Source organism: Blennius ocellaris (genome assembly GCF_963422515.1).
Source record: "Blennius ocellaris genome assembly, chromosome: 16".
Classification (NCBI taxonomy): Eukaryota; Metazoa; Chordata; class Actinopteri; order Blenniiformes; family Blenniidae; genus Blennius; species Blennius ocellaris.
In genome coordinates, this window is record NC_137665.1 from 26769794 (window position 1) to 26790051 (window position 20258).

Consider the following 20258-nt stretch of genomic DNA (forward strand, 5'->3'; position numbering starts at 1 on the left):
TGAAACCCTGGGGAACACCACTGGCTGGGGATAACAGGAGAAATGTGATGCTAACGCAACATCAAAATGCGTCCTCGAGTTGAAAGATGTTTAAGTCCATTTAACAACGGGAAATTTACATTTTGTTTTTGCATCATTTTCTCTTTTTTCCTACCATTTACTAGCATAGGGCTGAATTAAATAATGCATTGAAATGTTTTAGGAGCTTTAAAGTCATGTACAACAATAATTAATAATTTTTCTGCCCTTCTCATGAAATAAGAAGTGGTGGTTTTGTGGAGACGCCCTATGACTCCTGCTCATGACCTCACGATGGAGGCTGAACAATGGAGGTGGGAGAGGAAGAGCTCCTTCCTCTGCAGAATGAAGCCGCCCTGCGCTGCACATTCCTGAGCTCTCCAGTCAGGAAAAGATGAAGGAGGAAGAGGAAGAGCAGGGGTTCTTTCATGTGGACGTGGGGACAAATATGCAGCCGGTCCTCCAGGTCAACTCACTAAATACTTTCTTTAAGAGTCAAGTCAGTGGGAGGAGGCCGAGGTCAGGAACCGGCTGAACACGAGTCGCTTCGTCTGGATCAGAGCGAGTTGTTTAGTCTGGATCAGAGAGAGTCTTTTCGTCTGGATCAGAGAGAGTCGATTTGTCTGGATCAGAGCGAGTCTTTTCGTCTGGATCAGAGAGAGTCATTTTGTCTGGATATGAGAGAGTCTTTTTGTCTGGATCAGAGAGAGTCGCTTTGTCTGCATCAGAGAGAGTCGCTTCGTGTGCATCAGAGAGAGTTGCTTCGTCTGGATCAGAGCGAGTTGTTTCGTCTGGATCAGAGAGAGTCGCTTCGTCTGGATCAGAGCGAGTCGCTTCGTCTGGATCAGAGCGAGTCGTTTCGTCTGGATCAGAGCGAGTCGTTTCGTCTGGATCAGAGAGAGTCGTTTCGTCTGGATCAGAGCGAGTCGTTTTTGTCTGAATCAGAGCGAGTCGTTTCGTCTGGATCAGAACTGGCTGTGTGAAGGTGACGCCATGACTCTGCTCCTTTCAAGCGTTTTCTCATGTTTTGTCGTATTTCAGGTGAAGTCTGAGGATCACGTTTTAATCTTGAGACGGAGTTTCAAAACCATTTCTGTTGTTCAAAGAAAAGAAACCCGAAACTTTTAGGACCCGAAACTTTTAGGACCCGAAACACAAGGAGCCCTGAAAGGACTCAATCTGACAATTTAGGCCACGAAGCGTCCAGATGAGTGTGTGTTGGTGTGTGTGTATACTAATGGGGTGAGGGTTATGACAGGGTGAGGGCTATGACAGGGTGAGGGCTATGACAGGGTGAGGGTTATGACAGGGTGAGGGTTACTGACAGGGCGAGGATTATGACAGGGCGATGATTATGACAGGGCGAGGATTATGACAGGGCGAGGGTTATGACAGGGCGAGGGTTATGACAGGGCGAGGATTATGACAGGGCTAGGGCTACTGACAGGGTGAGGGTTATGACAGGGTGAGGATTATGACAGGGTTAGGGTTACTGACAGGGTGAGGGTTATGACAGGTTGAGGGTTATTGACAGGGTGAGGGTTATGACAGGGTGAGGGTTATGACAGGGTGAGGGCTACTGACAGGGTGAGGGCTATGACAGGGTGAGGGTTACTGACAGGGTAAGGGCTACTGACAGGGTGAGGATTATGACAGGGTGAGGATTATGACAGGGCGAGGATTATGACAGGGTGAGGGCTATGACAGGGTGAGGGCTATGACAGGGTGAGGATTATGACAGGGTGAGGGTTATGACAGGGTGAGGGCTATGACAGGGTGAGGGTACCTCTCTGCAGATGGCGGGTGGCCTCCTGCAGGGCGGCCTCCAGCTGCGACAGCTCCATGGCCTGCGGCGTGTTGGGTGGCGTGAGCAGGCAGGACGGGTCCAGGGCCAGGCTCCTGTGGTGGCCCAGGTGGGCCTGTCTCGGCAGGGCAGTCTGCAGCTCCAGGCTCTCCAGCTTCTGTGTGAGGACGGCCTGGCAGCTGCTCAGGTTCCCATGCGACCCATGACCCGCCGCCGGTTCGGGCTCCTGGGACTCAGCGGCCCCCTGCTGGCCGGGGACCGGCGGCACTGTGGCGGATGGCGAGGTTGCAAACAGGGTGTTGGGGGCCTGTTTGGGACGGAGGAGGTTAATGACTAGCAGACGCCTCCTGCCTTCTGCCTCGGGCGGCTCGTCACCTGCTGCGACTGGCCTCCCGGGCGGGCTTCATGGAGGATGAAGTCCTGCAGCTGGGCCAGCGGCTGGAACAGACACGGGTCCACGGACTGACCCAACTCCAAATGGAAGGAGCTGCTGGGCAGGGTGAGGGGGGGGTGGCTGTCAAAGCTCTCCAGGATGTCCGCTGAGGAGGAAGTAGAGTCTGTTCTCACCCATCACACAGGAGCCACTCTCTCACTGCTTCCAGCAGTTTGACTGAAGCTTCTGGGTTAAAGCCACGTTGAGACTAGTGTGTGTGTGTGTGTGTGTGTGTGTGTGTGTGTGTGTGTGTGTGTGTGTGTGTGGAGGGTGTTTCCTGATTGGAGTAGACGTCCATAAAGGGCTGTGTGTTTCAGCTCTTAGAGGGCTTTCATATTTTAGAAGCCACCCTTTGCTTACGTCCTCTTTATGGGAAACAGATTTACCACCACAGAAGAAGACTTGTGTGTTTTTATGGTTTTTACGTGTGCATGAATAAGAGGCGATGCTGAAACCCTCTAAACGTGGCGTTTAATGACCCGCCGGCCCGCTCACCCGTCCTGACAGCGTCCTCCGTGTCCTCTGGTGTGGGGCTCCACCCGGCCAGGCAGCCCCGCCCACAGCTGTACTCCTTCAACATGTGGTGGAGCTGGGCGGGCTTCAGAGCTGCAAACTCCATCCTGAGAGACGTCCACGACGCCTGCAGGACGGCAGACAATGACCGCACACTCTACACCTCTCATCACGTGACGTGGAAACCAGAGACGCCAGCAGATTCCCACCCACCACAAACGTAATGTCACTCATTAACTTCAGACAGTTTTTTTAGACTGTCGGTGGAAAAAATCCTGGAGGAGAAGGAAACCCCACGCAAAAAAACACAAACTGTTTTTAAATACTGAAATAAATTTCACTGTATGTTTGTGTTTCTTGGTATTCAACCTGAAGTTATTTATTAGTGCAATTATCTATGAATAAATGATTGAAAACAATTCCACATGTCTACTCCATCCATCAAATCCGTCATTGTGGGGGTTATTGTGAGGGGGTGAGGGTGGTTGTGATTGGATCTGGTTGCAGCAAGGACCAGGTGAGTCAGACGACAGTCTGACGAGCTGAGAGCTAAGAAGCCAGAAAATAGGTGTCAACCACAGAGGAGGGCGAGAAACACCTTGTTAACCTACTTCTACCTTCAGGAAGCCACGAGTTTCAGCTGCAAATAACTGGGGGGGATGACTGGGGGCGATGACTGGGGGCGATGACTGGGGGCGATGACTGGGGGCGATGACTCGGGGGGATGACTGGGGGGGTGACTGGGGGGGATGACTGGGGGGGAATAACTGGGGGGAATGACTGGGGGGGAATGACTGGGGGGGAATAACTGGGGGGGAAAAACTGGGGGGAATAAGTGGGGGAATGACTGGGGGGGATCACTGGGGGGGAAAAACTGGGGGGGAATAACTGGGGGGGAATAACTGGGGGTAATGACTGGGGGGGAATAACGGGGGGCGGAATATCTGGGGGGGATAAACTGGGGGGAATAACTGGGGGGAATGACTGGGGGGAATGACTGGGGGGAATGACTGGGGGGCAATAACTGGGGGAATGACTGGGGGGGGATAACTGGGGGGAATGACTGGGGGTGAATTACTGGGGGTGATTACTGGGGGTGAATTACTGGGGGTGAATTACTGGGGGTGATTACTGGGGGTGATTACTGGGGGTGATTACTGGGGGGGCACAGAGCACATAAGCAAGGTGGTTGAAGGAGAGCAGAGGTACCACTTCGCTCAGTGACGATTGACAAAGTAAAAGTGATGTGAGTCACCACTGGGCTTCAGGACACATTGAAGGACTGGTCGTTATGGGGGGGACTGGTCGTTATGGAGGGGGACTGGTCGTTATGGGGGGGGACTGGTCGTTATGGGGGGACTGGTTGTTATGGAGGGGACTGGTCGTTATGGAGGGGGAATTGTTGTTATGGGGGACTGGTCGTTATGGAGAGGGACTGGTCGTTATGGGGGGGACTGGTCGTTATGGAGGGGGACTGGTCGTTATGGGGGGACTGGTCGTTATGCAGGGGGACTGGTCGTTATGGGGGGACTGGTCGTTATGGGGGGACTGGTCGTTATGGAGGGGGACTGGTCGTAATGGAGGGGGACTGGTCGTTATGGAGGGGGACTGGTCGTTATGGAGGGGGACTGGTCATTATGGAGGGGACTGGTTGTTATGGGGGGACTGGTCGTTATGGGGGGACTGGTCGTTATGTTGGAGGACTGGTCGTTTTGGGGGGGGACTGGTTTCTATGAGGGGGACTGGTCGTTATGGGGGGGGACTGGTCGTTATGGGGGGACTGGTCGTTATGGAGGGGTGCACCATGTTTCAGGAAATGATGTCGTTGACATGTCACTATTGGACTGTTGTTTAGTACTGAAACCACACATACATGCACCCACACACATAAAGCAGAGAACAATGAGTTCTACACATTAACAATGGGAGAACAAGGACATTCTAGTGGACAGACCACCAATGTGGATTATTATTACGGTGACTGTCAAAATAAAAGTACCAAATACCTCTGTGAGACTACAGAGGAAACATTGTTGTGATTGGTTTTACTGAGCATGTGCAGAACTTCTAGTTACTATGGCTGTGGTGAGCAGGAATCATGAGCAGTTCTCCCCCCATTTCCATGGCGATGACGGAGCCCAGGTGTTTTCGTAAAGTTGTATTTTCAGTGATGTTGTGTAAACAGGGAAGCAAACACAATACCTTTTGATTTGGAATCAATCCTTGCAGTGTAAATGGGCCCTGGTTAATGCCACTTTTAGTTCTACTTTTGTGAATACTTTTGTTTGTTTTTGATTTCTAGTACTTAATATTTTATCTTCATCACAATTCAATTCAACTTTATTTATATAGCACCAAACACAACACAGTCATTCCAATGTGCTTTTAACAGAGAAAATAGAAAAGCTCAACATCCACATGAGCAGCAGGTGTGTTTGTGACTGTGGAAAGAAAAACTCCTCTAACAGGAGAACCTTTGTAGAAACCAGAGTCAGAGGAGAGGAGAGGAGAGGAGAGGAGAGGAGAGGAGAGGATGGGAGAGGAGAGGGAAGACAGAGAGAGAGGTTGGGTGGATAGAAGAGAGGAGAGGAGAGGATAGAGGAGAGGAGAGGGAAGACAGACAGATATATTGGGAGGATAGAGGAGAGGAGAGGAGAGGATAGAGGAGAGGAGAGGAGAGGAGAGGAGAGGGAAGACAGAGAGAGAGGTTGGGTGGATAGAAGAGAGGAGAGGAGAGGGAAGATAGACAGATATATTGGGAGGATAGAGGAGAGGATAGGAGAGGATAGAGGAGAGGAGAGGAGAGGAGAGGGAAGACAGAGAGAGATTGGGTGGATAGAAGAGAGGAGAGGAGGGGAGAGGATAGAGGAGAGGAGAGGGAAGACAGACAGATATATTGGGAGGATAGAGGAGAGGATAGGAGAGGATAGAGGAGAGGAGAGGAGAGGAGAGGGAAGACAGAGAGAGAGATTGGGTGGATAGAAGAGAGGAGAGGAGGGGAGAGGATAGAGGAGAGGAGAGGGAAGACAGACAGATATATTGATAGGAGAGGAGAGGAGAGGAGAGGAGAGGGAAGACAGAGAGAGAGATTGGATGAGGAGTTACAAACCTTGATTCAGGTAATCGGCAAGAAACAGATCCTGGTCTAGGTAGAGAGAGGGTGAGAGAGGTAGAGAGAGATGAAGAGAGAGGTAGAGAGCGGTAGAGAGAGATGAAGAGAGAGGTAGAGAGAGGTAGAGAGAGAGGTAAAGAGAGGTAGAGAGACAGGAGGAGAGAGAGGTAGAGTGGTAGAGAGAGAGGTAGAGAGGTAGAGAGAGAGGTAGAGAGGTAGAGAGAGGTAGAGAGACAGGTGGAGGGAAGGTAGAGTGGTAGAGAGAGATGAAGAGAGAGAGGTAGAGAGAGAGAGGTAGAGAGGTAGAGAGGTAGAGAGAGGTAGAGTGTAGAGAGAGAGGTAGAGAGAGGTAGAGAGGTGTAGAGAGAGGTACAGTGGTAGAGAGAGATGAAGAGAGAGAGGTAGAGAGAGGTAGAGAGACAGGTGGAGGGAGAGGTAGAGAGATGAAACGATAGAGGTAGAGAGAGGTAGAGTGGTAGAGAGAGAGGTAGAGAGAGATGAAGAGAGAGAGGTAGAGTGGTAGAGAGAGGTAGAGAGACAGGTGGAGGGAGAGGTAGAGAGATGAAGAGAGAGAGGTAGAGAGAGGTAGAGTGGAAGAGAGAGATGGAGAGAAGTAGAGTGGTAGAGAGAGATGAAGAGAGAGATGTAGAGTGGTAGAGAGAGAGGTAGAGTGGTAGAGAGAGAGGTAGAGAGAGAGGTAGAGTGGTAGAGAGAGGTAAAGAGAGTGGTAGAGAGAGGTAGAGGGAGATGAAGAGAGAGAGGTAGAGTGGTAGAGAGAGGTAGAGAGAGAGGTAGAGAGATGAAGAGAGAGAGGTAGAGATGAAGAGTGGTAGAGAGTGGTAGAGAGAGATGAAGAGAGAGAGGTAGAGAGAGGTTGAGAGGTAGAGAGTGCTAGAGAGAGGGTGAGAGATAAAGAGAGAGAGAGAGCGGTAGAGAGACAGGTGGAGGGAGAGGTAGAGTGGTAGAGAGAGAGGTAGAGAGAGGTAGAGTGGTAGAGAGAGATGAAGAGAGAGGTAGAGAGCGGTAGAGAGAGATGAAGAGAGAGGTAGAGAGAGGTAGAGAGAGGTAGAGAGAGGTAGAGAGACAGGAGGAGAGAGAGGTAGAGTGGTAGAGAGAGAGGTAGAGAGAGGTAGAGAGGTAGAGAGAGAGGTAGAGAGGTAGAGAGAGGTAGAGAGACAGGTGGAGGGGAGGTAGAGTGGTAGAGAGAGATGAAGAGAGAGTGGTAGAGAGGTGTAGAGAGAGGTAGAGAGAGGTAGAGTGTAGAGAGAGAGGTAGAGAGAGGTAGAGAGGTGTAGAGAGAGGTACAGTGGTAGAGAGAGAGGTAGAGAGAGGTAGAGAGACAGGTGGAGGGAGAGGTAGAGAGATGAAACGATAGAGGTAGAGAGAGGTAGAGTGGTAGAGATAGGTAGAGAGAGATGAAGAGAGAGAGGTAGAGCGGTAGAGAGACAGGTGGAGGGAGAGGTAGAGAGATGAAGAGAGAGAGGTAGAGTGGAAGAGAGAGATGAAGAGAGAGAGGTAGAGTGGTAGAGAGAGAGGTAGAGTGGTAGAGAGAGAGGTAGAGAGAGAGGTAGAGTGGTAGAGAGAGGTAGAGAGAGTGGTAGAGAGAGGTAGAGGGAGATGAAGAGAGAGAGGTAGAGTGGTAGAGAGAGGTAGAGAGAGAGGTAGAGAGATGAAGAGAGAGGTAGAGATGAAGAGAGAGGTAGAGATGAAGAGTGGTAGAGAGAGATGAAGAGAGAGAGGTAGAGAGAGGTTGAGAGGTAGAGAGTGCTAGAGAGAGGTAGAGTGCTAGAGAGAGAGAGGTAGAGTGGTAGAGAGAGAGGTAGAGAGTGGTAGAGAGACAGGTGGAGAGAGAGGTAGAGAGGTGAAGAGAGAGAGGTAGAGATGAAGAGTGGTAGAGACAGAGGTAGAGAGAGATGAAGAGAGAGAGGTAGAGAGGTAGAGAGAGGTAGAGAAAGGGTGAGAGAAAGAGAGAGAGAGAGAAGGTGAGAGAGGTAGAGAGAGGTAGAGACACAGGTGGAGGGAGAGGTAGAGTGGTAGAGAGAGATGGAGAGAGAGGTAGAGAGAGGTAGAGAGAGAGAGGTAGAGTGGTAGAGAGAGATGAAGAGAGAGGTAGAGAGCGGTAGAGAGAGATGAAGAGAGAGAGGTAGCGAGAGGTAGAGAGAGGTAGAGAGAGATGAAGAGAGAGAGGTAAAGAGAGGTAGAGAGACGGGAGGAGGGAGAGGTAGAGTGGTAGAGAGAGGTAGAGAGACAGGTGGAGGGAGAGGTAGAGTGGTAGAGAGAGATGAAGAGAGAGAGGTAGAGAGAGAGAGGTAGAGTGGTAGAGAGGTGTAGAGAGAGGTAGAGTGGTAGAGAGAGAGGTGTAGAGAGAGGTAGAGAGGTGTAGAGAGAGGTAGAGTGGTAGAGAGAGAGGTAGAGAGAGGAAGAGAGAGATGAAGAGAGAGGTAGAGAGAGATGAAGAGAGAGAGGTAGAGAGGTAGAGAGAGGTAGAGAGACAGGTGGAGGGAGAGGTAGAGAGATGAAGAGAGAGAGGTAGAGAGAGGTAGAGTGGTAGAGAGAGAGGTAGAGAGAGATGAAGAGAGAGAGGTAGAGAGACAGGTGGAGGGATAGGTAGTGAGATGAAGAGAGAGAGGTAGAGAGAGGTAGAGTGGTAGAGAGAGAGGTAGAGAGAGAGAGGTAGAGAGGTAGAGAGATGAAGACAGAGAGGTAGAGATGAAGAGTGGTAGAGAGAGGTAGAGAGATGAAGAGAGAGAGGTAGAGAGGTAGAGAGAGGGTGAGAGAGAAAGAGATAGAGAGTGAGAGAGGTAGAGAGAGGTAGAGAGAGAGAGAGAGGTAGAGAGAGAGAGGGTGAGAGAGAGGTAGAGAGAGAGGTAGAGAGATGAAGAGAGAGAGGTAGAGAGAGGTAGAGTGGTAGAGAGAGATGAAGAGAGAGGTAGAGAGGTAGAGAGAGGTAGAGAGAGGTAGAGTGGTAGAGAGAGAGGTAGAGTGGTAGAGAGAGGTAGAGAGACAGGTAGAGAGATGAAGAGAGAGAGGTAGAGATGAAGAGTGGTAGAGAGAGAGGTACAGAGAGGTAGAGAGAGGGTGAGAGAAAGAGAGAGAGAGAGAGGGTGAGAGAGGTAGAGAGAGGTAGAGAGACAGGTGGAGGGAGAGGTAGAGTGGTAGAGAGAGATGAAGAGAGAGGTGTAGAGAGGTAGAGAGAGGTAGAGTGCTAGAGAGATGTAGAGAGAGGTAGAGTGGTAGAGAGAGATGAAGAGAGAGAGGTAGAGAGAGGTAGAGTGGTAGAGAGAGATGAAGAAAGAGAGGTAGAGAGAGGTAGAGAGAGGTAGAGTAGTAGAGAGAGATGAAGAGAGAGGTAGAGTGGTAGAGAGAGATGAAGAGAGAGAGGTAGAGAGAGGTAGCGAGGTAGAGAGACAAGTGGAGGAAGAGGTAGAGTGGTAGAGAGATGAAGAGAGAGAGGTAGAGAGAAGTAGAGTGGTAGAGAGAGAGGTAGAGAGAGAGAGAGGTAGAGAGAGATGAAGAGGGAGATGAAGAGAGAGAGGTAGAGAGAGGTAGAGAGAGGTAGAGTGGTAGAGAGAGAGGTAGAGAGAGATGAAGAGAGAGGTAGAGAGAGATGAAGAGAGAGAGGTAGAGAGGTAGAGAGTGCTAGAGAGAGGTAGAGTGGTAGAGAGAGAGGTAGAGAGAGGTAGAGAGGTGTAGAGAGAGGTAGAGTGGAAGAGAGATAGGTAGAGAGGTAGAGAGAGATGAAGAGAGAGAGGTAGATAGAGGTAGAGTGGTAGAGAGAGATGAAGAAAGAGAGGTAGAGAGAGGTAGAGAGAGGTAGAGAGAGATTAAGAGAGAGGTAGAGAGAGGTAGAGTGGTAGAGAGAGATGAAGTGAGAGAGAGGTAGAGAGAGGTAGCGAGGTAGAGAGACAAGTGGAGGAAGAGGTAGAGTGGTAGAGAGAGATGAAGAGAGAGAGGTAGAGTGGTAGAGAGAGGTAGAGAGAGAGAGAGGTAGAGAGAGATGAAGAGAGAGAGGTAGAGAGAGGTAGAGTGGTAGAGAGAGAGGTAGAGAGAGGTAGCGAGGTAGAGAGACATGTGGAGGAAGAGGTAGAGTGGTAGAGAGATGAAGAGAGAGAGGTAGAGAAGTAGAGTGGTAGAGAGAGAGGTAGAGAGAGAGAGAGGTAGAGAGAGATGAAGAGGGAGATGAAGAGAGAGAGGTAGAGAGAGGTAGAGAGAGGTAGAGTGGTAGAGAGAGAGGTAGAGAGAGATGAAGAGAGAGGTAGAGAGAGATGAAGAGAGAGAGGTAGAGAGAGGTAGAGAGAGGTTGAGAGGTAGAGAGTGCTAGAGAGAGGTAGAGTGGTAGAGAGAGGTAGAGAGGTGTAGAGAGAGGTAGAGTGGAAGAGAGATAGGTAGAGAGGTAGAGAGAGATGAAGAGAGAGAGGTAGATAGAGGTAGAGTGGTAGAGAGAGATGAAGAAAGAGAGGTAGAGAGAGGTAGAGAGAGGTAGAGAGAGGTAGAGAGAGATTAAGAGAGAGGTAGAGAGAGGTAGAGTGGTAGAGAGAGATGAAGTGAGAGAGAGGTAGAGAGAGGTAGCGAGGTAGAGAGACAAGTGGAGGAAGAGGTAGAGTGGTAGAGAGAGATGAAGAGAGAGAGGTAGAGAGAAGTAGAGTGGTAGAGAGAGAGGTAGAGAGAGAGAGAGGTAGAGAGAGATGAAGAGAGAGAGGTAGAGAGAGGTAGAGTGGTAGAGAGAGAGGTAGAGAGAGATAAAGAGAGAGGTAGAGAGAGATGAAGAGAGAGAGGTTGAGAGGTAGAGAGTGCTAGAGAGAGGTAGAGTGGTAGAGAGAGAGGTAGAGAGAGGTAGAGAGGTGTAGAGAGAGGTAGAGTGGAAGAGAGATAGGTAGAGAGGTAGAGAGAGGTAGAGAGGTAGAGAGAGGTAGAGAGACAGCGCCGGAGTGGAGAACCTCCTCAGACTCCCGTGTCTGTGCCTCAGCCAACCGGGGGGAACGCTCCGGCCACTTGCCCCACACCCGAGCGCTCGAGTGCGGGGCACGTCGCCCCAAGTCCCCGGCAAGTGGCTGAGCGACTCGCTCTCTCACAACAAACACGGAAGTTGCGGCTGCAGCTCTCCACTGCAAAAAATGACTGCTGCAAAAAGTAACTTTTTTTTTTTCCCGCTGCAAAAAATTTAATAAAATTAAAGTGCAAAGTGGAGAATTTAAACAACAACAGAGGATTCATAAGATCTTCATCTGACGACGTTCTTTTCTGTTATGTCACATTTCTGCGGAGCTCATAAGCCCCGCCCACTTTTCATGCTCCTCTCTGCAGTGGAGACACGACCCAAAATTTCGGTCGGGGTTAGTGCTTCCGAACTGCTCGGTACCGCTCCGCTCCGCCCCGGCACTTGTGTGCGGTGGAGATGGGGCTCTAGAGTCCTGTAGAAACCCTAGGAACCTCCAGGGGGCAGTACTGAGAACCTAGAGTCCTGTAGAAACCCTGGGAACCTCCAGGGGGCAGTACTGAGAACCTAGAGTTCTGTAGAAACCCCAGGAACCTCCAGGGGGCAGTACTGAGAACCTAGAGTCCTGTAGAAACCCCGGGAACCTCCAGGGGGCAGTACTGAGAACCTAGAGTTCTGTAGAAACCCTAGGAACCTCCAGAGGGCAGTACTGAGAACCTAGAGTTCTGTAGAAACCCCAGGAACCTCCAGGGGGCAGTACTGAGAACCTAGAGTTCTGTAGAAACCCTAGGAACCTCCAGAGGGCAGTACTGAGAACCTAGAGTTCTGTAGAAACCCTAGGAACCTCCAGGGGGCAGTACTGAGAACCTAGAGTTCTGTAGAAACCCCGGGAACCTCCAGGGGGCAGTACTGAGAACCTAGAGTTCTGTAGAAACCCCAGGAACCTCCAGGGGGCAGTACTGAGAACCTAAAGTTCTGTAGAAACCCTAGGAACCTCCAGGGGGCAGTACTGAGAACCTAGAGTTCTGTAGAAACCCCAGGAACCTCCAGGGGGCAGTACTGAGAACCTAGAGTTCTGTAGAAACCCTAGGAACCTCCAGGGGGCAGTACTGAGAACCTAGAGTTCTTTAGAAACCCTAGGAACCTCCAGGGGGCAGTACTGAGAACCTAGAGTTCTTTAGAAACCCTAGGAACCTCCAGGGGGCAGTACTGAGAACCTAGAGTTCTTCTGGGGAGATACGGGACTAACAGTTCTTTAAGATAAGATGGTTGTTAAGAGCTTTATAGGTTAGAAGAAGGATTTTAAATTCTATTCTAGATTTAACAGGGAGCCAATGAAGTGAGGTTAGTATTGGTGTGACGTGATCTCTTATGCTGGTCCTTGTCGGGACTCTCGCTGCAGCATTTTGAATTAATTGAAGACTTTTTAAGCAGTTATTTGGACATCCTGATAATAGCAATTACAATAGTCTACTCTTGAAGTAATAAATGCGTGGATTAGTTTTTCGGCATCACGCTGAGTCAGCATGTTTCAAATTCTGGAAATATTCCGGAGGTGAAAAAAGGCAATCCTGCAGATTTGTTTAATGTCACATATCTGCGGAGCTCTTAAGCCCCGCCCACTTTTAAAGTGCCTTTCTGTGTTGGAATGGGTACAGGATTTGGCTCTGGTTACGCTCCGTATCGCTCCATTCCGTCCCTGCACTGTTGTGCGGTGGAAACGAAGGCTTAAGGGTCTCTGTGCCATGTGTGTTTCAAGTCGACGTCTCTACTCTGTGTTCACTTCCTGTTTTGTTCTGCAATCCTTCGTCTGTCTGCGTCTCTGTCACTTGTCCTTCCTGTGTCCTCCTCCTCTGTGTGTGCTTGTGCAACCTGCTTGATTTGTCTCACCTGTGACTTCCCTCTCCTCATGTATTTAGACCCCACTCCTTCATGTCTAAGCCAGTTAATGTACATTTGAATGATATGAGGAAGTGATCTGACAACAGAGGGTAGTAGGGAAAAATCGTTAACTGATCAATGTCAATACCGTAAGTGAGAACAAGATCAAGCGTGTGATTAAGATAATGAGTGGGTTCATTCACCTTCTGTGAAAATCCACTTGTGTCCAGTAATGAGCTAAATGCCACGTTAAGACCGTCATTGTCAACATCTACATGAATATTAAAGTCTCCCACTATGATGACTTTATCTGAGCTCAGTACTAAAGTAGAGTATGGTCCAGGAGGACGGTCCACGGTGACAAGTAGAACTGGCTGCTGGGTTTTTCAGTCACAATGCATCAGATTTAGAGTGAGACTTTAAAGATTCCTGGTTAGGGTTAGGTCTGGGATGGATAAGACTAGAGCTATAAATAGATGCTACTCCTCCTCCTCGTCCAGTTTCTCCAGGAATATGGTGATTAACATGATGGTAGGAGTTCCTTCATTGAGGCTGAGATATTCATCTCTCCCCTGATGTAAACAGTCAGTCTCCAGAGGACCAGTGTACTTTATGTAGGATATTAGCAGCTAATATCTGGCTCCAGAGCTGCTGGGATGAAGTCCGTCAGGACAGGAGAAAGAGGGACGGTTCCAGAATAAGTTGAAGTTATCAATGAAATCTACATTGTGGCTTCTGCAGGCAGAAGTAAGAAACGTGTTCAGGCTTAACATTCTGCTGAAGCTGCGCCTCGGCCAAGTGTGGGAATGGGACCGGAGATAAAGACAGACTTACTTAAAAACTTCACACATCACAGTTTTGTATGTTGTTCGATTTTTTTTGTCGTCACTGAGGTTGCTGTAATGAAATGTTGCTGCTACCAACACTGTGTTTTAGCATTGATACAGAGTGACAATAAAGTTCTATTCTATTCTATTCCATTTAGACTCGTTATGTTTGTTAACTTGAATCCCATTGGGTCGTCATGTAAATCTGAATTTTGAACAAAAGAAACAATATACAAGAGGATGAGTCATAAAGTCAAAGAGATTCAGAAAAGACAGAGACCCTAAGGGTCTCCTAATTTTTGCTTTTATAGTAAGTTGCCTCCCTTTGCCGGTTTTGTTTTTTGGCTGCAGTTTGTTGTCATATTTGGAGAAGTTTGTGATCCACATCAAGATTGAGGAGTCCAGTCTTACACACCCCGTTACAATCCAACTAAACTGACTCAAAGAGGTTGAGTCTTGACTCTTCTGATATGTTGGAGATCAGACAGCTGAGAGCAGCTCATGACGTCAACACACAAACATTCAGCTGTAAACCTGTGAATCAATCAAAGCTTGGTAGTCCTGGATCTTCCCACTGCCTCGTCACACCTGGGAAATGCCAGCAGCTGTTTTCACAGGGTAATGACAGGTTTACACAAGACACTGAAGGGTAACCAGGGGATGGGAGGGATGAGGTGGTGAGCTGGCTCCGCAAACAGAAGAAACAATGAGCTGCTGAGGCTGTCAAATGACAATACGTCACGTATTATTGATGGTTTTCCTGTGTGTGTTTCCTGCTATCCGATGGAAGAGAGAGGCAGCACGAGGCTGGAGGGCACTAGAACCAGAAAGTAATTCCTCGCTGCTCAAAGTTTATGGTGCGATTCTTCACTGTTACTGTCATGTTTGGCAGCAGTGAGACGCTTTGGAGGGAGAGGGTGAAAGATCATTGAAGTTTTGCACATATAAATATATAATAGAGACCGAACGAGCCGAGGTGACCCAACGAGGACCTTCTGCTGTAAACATGGCCGTGGAGGCTCCGCCCACCCTCCCGGCAGCCAGAAAAACAGTAAACGGACAAGACGGATGTCCTCTGACCTGCAGCAGGGTTTCTTTGGGTGTAGCCAGCAGGTTGACGGCGGCGGACAGTTTCTGGAAGAAGTCGGCGGCCAGGTCGCTCAGACCGATGCTCTGGATCCAGTCCATCAGCAGGTCCAGGTTTGCCCGGATCTGCACACCCCGCGACCACTGATAGAAGCCGGGGACGGACCCTGAACCAGAACAAAGACTTGGATCAGCGATATGGAGCTAGTGGGACCAGCCAAAACATTCTGAACATATGGTGATGGGCTCTGTATCCTCATGGCAGGTGGCCTGTCCCTCCATGCTTGGTTTCACTGTCTCAGTCTATGTGTACACAACGTTTTCAAATGAAAACGCAAAACTTTCATTGCATTTTTGGTGTCTGTTTATACCACAACTGTGCTTGCAGATGCTGAAAATGGAAAATGCATTGCAATATGCAAGATTCACTTTCTCATGGTTTTCCAACAGTACTAATCGTCTTCACACCTGGAAGATGTCCCAGAAGAGAAGACAGTGTGTCCTCTCTCTCCCTGGTTGTTCCAGGTTTTAAAAAGTGTGTTGCTCCAAGCAGCCAATCAGAAATCAAACCCTCTATAGTGTCATTGGAGGTTTAGCCAATTCCAATCAAGGTAGGCTCCTCCCCTTTGACTCCTCCCACAATCAGGCTGCTCTGTTCTGGCACATGGCACCACGAGAGGAAGTTCTTCCTCCTCTTCCCATAGATGGGCGTGTGTGTGGGCGGAGCCAGTCCAGCTCACACAGACACAGCAGATTATGAATGCAGCTCCTATGATCCAATATTCAAATGGAGAAAAAGCAAGGAAAATCAAGAAACCTTGAATACAAGGCTTCTGGACCAACGAGACCATGTGAAATTGTTGAAATGCTGGATAATATGATTCCTGTAAAACAGCTATTTCAACAGTACCAAGAGATTTCCATAATTTCCAGAGCTCTGAACTCATTCTGAGCAGGTTGTCCTGCGGGACGTCTAACCTCTCTCCATGAGGGCGTTGAACGTGGAGGCGTTGATGAAGAAGAACAGGTAGGCACACAGCTGGAGGGAGATGTCCGGATGCACCTGGAAGGCCGTGAGCAGCTTCAGCGCCTCCTTCAGGACCTCCAGGATGCCCCCAAGGCCGTCGGGTGCCTGCAGCTGGCCGCCGGCTGAGAAGGGGTTCCCATCCAGCAGGCCGGGCAGCGCCGAGTACATGCTCTGAGGAAAGAGGGTGGGACGTCAACCAACACCTCGTGAAACACAAACATCACTGCAGAGGCTTCAACTCATGGGGAGACATTTCACAGAGCACAGCTGAGCAGGACAGAGTCGTCTTTGTCTGTGTCAGCGCACTGAAAGTTAATGACATAATGGCTCAAAGACAAGAAGGCTGACACGTAGCGCACAGGAAAACATGCAGCAACAAGAACAAAGGGCAGCGGAGGCAAAACCCGCTGAAGACTCCAACATTCACACTGCAGCTTGACTCATTCCAGAAAGCACCTCCCCGACCCGGCGAGGCTGCACTCTGCTGCCAAGTTTCAGGGCAGACTTGGAGTCTGACAAACAAAATCTGGTAACATTCATTTTCAGGCCATAATGCAAGCCTAAATAAAAACCTCCTGACTACGTCCAAACCCACAAAGTTCCACAACATGAGCATGACACAAAGCACTTGACTTCTACAAACTCTAGCCCACACAGACGTCTGTGCCTTGGATGAAGGAAATCCTTCTAAAATTTTCTGAATTAGTGTGTTAAGGTGATATTAACCTTTATTAACCGTCACTTCCTCCTGGAGAATCGATAGTTAACCTTCCTTCACACATTAACAAGCACAGGACTGACCACGGATTAACAACCACATAAAGAAACAAAAATACTTCAAGCTTAAAGGTGCTAATGCAGGCTAACTTTAGCTAAATTAGCTAAATTGATTACTAGTAGTAAAAGATTACTGCTCTTCTCAGTTTACAAATAAGATGAGAATTAATATTCTTGTTTTAGAAGGTTTTATTTTGTGCTATTTTCTTAGCTGCTGCAGGTTTATACTGCTGGAATCGCTCATTTCAAAGCATCTCTTCATACATTGAGACCTTTTACTTCATGTCTCTCTCTGTCCTGTAGTCCATTTATAATCAACATCAGCATCTTAGCCTTTTCTGACCATTTGGTCTGTGGAGTTCCCCAGGGCTATATATTGGGCCCACTTCAGTTTAAAATGCACATTAGATACATCCTTACTGGGGATGGATGCTGAAATAATCTTTTATGAACTTCAAAAGCGGAGAAACAATAAGCCACAAACATGTTGGAGGAGATGAGGACTTCAGAAGTCTCTGGCGTGATGTGAACCAGGCGGTCCTTAAGGAGTGACTGCAGCTTGGGAACAGCCAGATAAAGTTGTCCTCTCGGGCAGTAAAACAGCCCAACAAGCTGCTAATGCGCTGAGATGAGATGCAAAGTCGACAAAAAATCCACATCCAACAGTATTTAGAGTAATTAAGAAGAGAGCCTGATGGTACAAGAAATGATACCTGCTGCAAGATCCACTAAATTCAGATTCGGTGGCGTTCCTCAGAGCCCCGTTTTGGGCCCGCTTGACAATCGCCGAGCCAGCAGTGTGATATATAAAAACCAAGCACGTGGAGATAAAGAGGAGCAGCTCCTGCAAACGCTGCAGGATCACCTCAGTCTTTGTTTTGCTGTCTGCTCTTATCTCCGCTCCTCGGCCATGATGTCAGCCAGCCCCCGGAGGACCGCCAGGCCTCAATAAACGCTGCCTGGCCGAAGGTGAAAGGTCAGCCAGCAGCTTCCAGCGACGCCGACCGGCTTCCTGAGCCACTCCCGGCTTCAAAACACCTCTTGTAAGGGTTTCTTCTGCTGCTGCAACTGGCTTATTAATAACTTATTACTAAGAGAAAGAGAAAGGGAAGGAATGTGGACAGCTCATTCTGAACATGAAGTCATGTAACGCAGGAAAGTAACAGAAGTTCCTCCTCTTCCTCCCTTCTTTTCCTCTCTGAAGACAGTTGGTCTTCCTCTGCAGGAAACCGATCACAGCAACTCCAACCAAATGCATGATATATCATGAAGAATTCACAGCATATGTTAATATTCTATCTAAAGTCAAGCAACAAATAAACACGCGGACTGAAACTCTATCTGTTTAGAGGTGTTTTTTTTCTCTGCGTCTGACTGTTCAAAACAATGACTTTTCCTGCTTCCTTCCCACAGAAGCTGTTGCCGTTTCTACAAATTCTGCTGGAAGAAACAATAACTACGACACACCAACAGACATTTGAAAAACACACATATAAAAAAAAACAACTTAAAAATGCTCTCCTGCCTCGTCCAAAATGTCAGATTTTCCAAATCCACAGTGAAACACACCTTCTGTCTTTAACCGAGATTCCAAATGAGCTCAAACAAACCTTCCGCCCTTGACTTTACTGTGTCATATTCCTCTGGAATAAAAAGGTCAAACTTCAAAGTGGAGAAACAAGAAGCCAGCAACATGTTGCTTCACAAGCTTCTGCCGTGATGTGAACCAGGCGGTCCTTAAGGAGTGACTGCAGCTTGGGAACAGCCACATAAAGTTGTCCTCTCGGGCAGTAAAACCAGCCCAAGGAACTGCAGACGCACTGAGACGTCTTATAAAGTCCACACCAAAACTTGAGTGCAGACTGCAGAGCATTCAGGCTTTTTGTAGCCTCACAACAAACACAACTAGGGCCAGTTTATTGTTCTCTTCTGCTATTTTTTCCCCCGTGGTGTTCCTCAGGGCTCCAACTTGGGCCCATTTTTATTCCAAATACACAATTTTTCAGTGCCTGACAAGTACGTATTTACAGATTTTATAGACATACAACATCAATTATAATCAGTTTCTTGTTGTTTTCTGCTATTTTACCCTCCGGTTTTCCTCAGGGCTCCAACATGGGCCCATTTTTATTAAATTCATAGACTCTTCCACTGGTGTATTGCATGAAAAGTTAGCACATGAACATTTTAATTTGATATGAAGTGCACAGTCCCTGGAGGATGTAAAAAAAGATGAACAACTCAACACTCGAAGAAGCTTGAAGGAGAAAACCAAGCCTAACCCTAACCTAGAGAAAACTTTAGGAATCAACAACAACATCTGTTTACTAACCCCACCAGACACTCACTCTAAAAAACAAGATAAATGGTAACTGTATGGAGACAAAGTATGTATTTACAACAAAATTCCACTTATGTTCAAAGTTTTTATGGCCATCAGTTTTTCCACATTACCAAGATATAGTTACAGAAATGTGATCTTTGAGGAAAGAAAAACTTTTTTTAATTGTGCTCTGTACAGATTAACAAAATACATTTTAATTGATCATTTTAACACATTTTTTTGGTGGGTTGTTGTTCTTATTCTCTTCTAAAAATTATCTTTTCAAACTCAAAAAGATGCTTTTTTGGAGTTTGTTTTCTTATTTTTTTAACAATCAGGATGTTCGGGAAGAAAATCTGCATGGCTCTGTTTTGTAAACAACATACTTATTTGCTGTTATTTTAAAGGACAGTTGGCTCTGTATTCTGTTTTCTAAAGAAACCCTGAGAGGCTCTGATGTGGCTCCACGTTAATGTTGTTTTTGTATTGAATTTAGACTGAGTGGTTCTGGTTTTATAGAAAAAGCAAATAAGAAGCTGGATTCAATTAATAAAAATGAGTGGCTCAGTCTTTGGTAACACTTTATAATAACTAGCCGTTATAAGTAGTTAATAAACCATTGATAGCCATTAGTTAATGAGTTATAGATTGCTTGTTGAATATTTGCTAACAGTTTATTAAGGATTTATAACTGCCTTATAGATTGGTAATAGATAATTTACAAGCTGTATTCCCCAAAATTACATGTTAACTGTATGTTAATGATTTATAACTATACCTTATAAACTAGTAATAAATCATGAATAAGCCATTAGTAAACTACTTACTAATGACTTAAGTATCAGTTAATACTTTATATACAGTATTAGGACGTTATTCTAAAGTTGCAACTATTCCTCATTTACTAACTGTTAGTAAATGAGGAATAGTTGCAACTTTAGAATAACATTGAGGTCAATCTGTTGCAGCTCGCACTTCTTTAGAGACAAGACGGCCTGTTTATGTTGCAGGCAGTGGAACAGACACTTCACTCAGTATCTGAGGGCTTTTCCTGACACAGCTTGTGTTTCCAATCTCTTATTTTGTTTTCTGTCTGGAAAATGCTCAGGAAAAACATTCCCAGTGTTTATTCAGTCCTTCCACTTTCCTGATTCACATGCGAGCGACAGGCAGAGTTCACAGGTCAGGAACAGTGTGTGTGTGTGTGTGTGTGTGTGTGTGTGTGTGTGTGTGTGTGTGTAGACCTTCGTTAGGTAGTACACAGACTGCTGGAAGGTGAACATGATAACCTCCTCCAGGACTGTCATGGCTTCTTCACAGGCGGTGTGAGTGGACAACATCTCAGAGTCCAGCAGGTCTGAGAAGACACACACAGAGACTTAAGACACACACACACACACACAGCTAAAGACGCAGCTAAAGACTGAGCTAAAGAAGCAGCTAAAGCAGCAGCTAAAGAAGCAGCTAAAGGCGGAGCTAAAGAAGCAGCTAAAGCAGCAGCTAAAGACGGAGCTAAAGAAG

General features: G+C 47.6%; 1 protein-coding gene across 1 annotated transcript in view; it reads right to left on the reverse strand.

Moving 5' to 3' along the window:
* The window catches only part of radil2a (Ras association and DIL domains 2a), a 60069-nt gene that overhangs the window by 16372 nt on the left and 23439 nt on the right, over positions 1–20258 (reverse strand). The window contains exons 8-13 of the mRNA XM_080510847.1: positions 19982–20094; positions 15589–15808; positions 14605–14777; positions 2751–2895; positions 2198–2361; positions 1805–2129 (exon numbers count right to left, since the gene is read on the reverse strand). Coding sequence (XP_080366973.1) covers positions 1805–2129; positions 2198–2361; positions 2751–2895; positions 14605–14777; positions 15589–15808; positions 19982–20094 — 1140 coding nt within the window. The remainder of the gene's footprint in view (positions 1–1804; positions 2130–2197; positions 2362–2750; positions 2896–14604; positions 14778–15588; positions 15809–19981; positions 20095–20258) is intronic.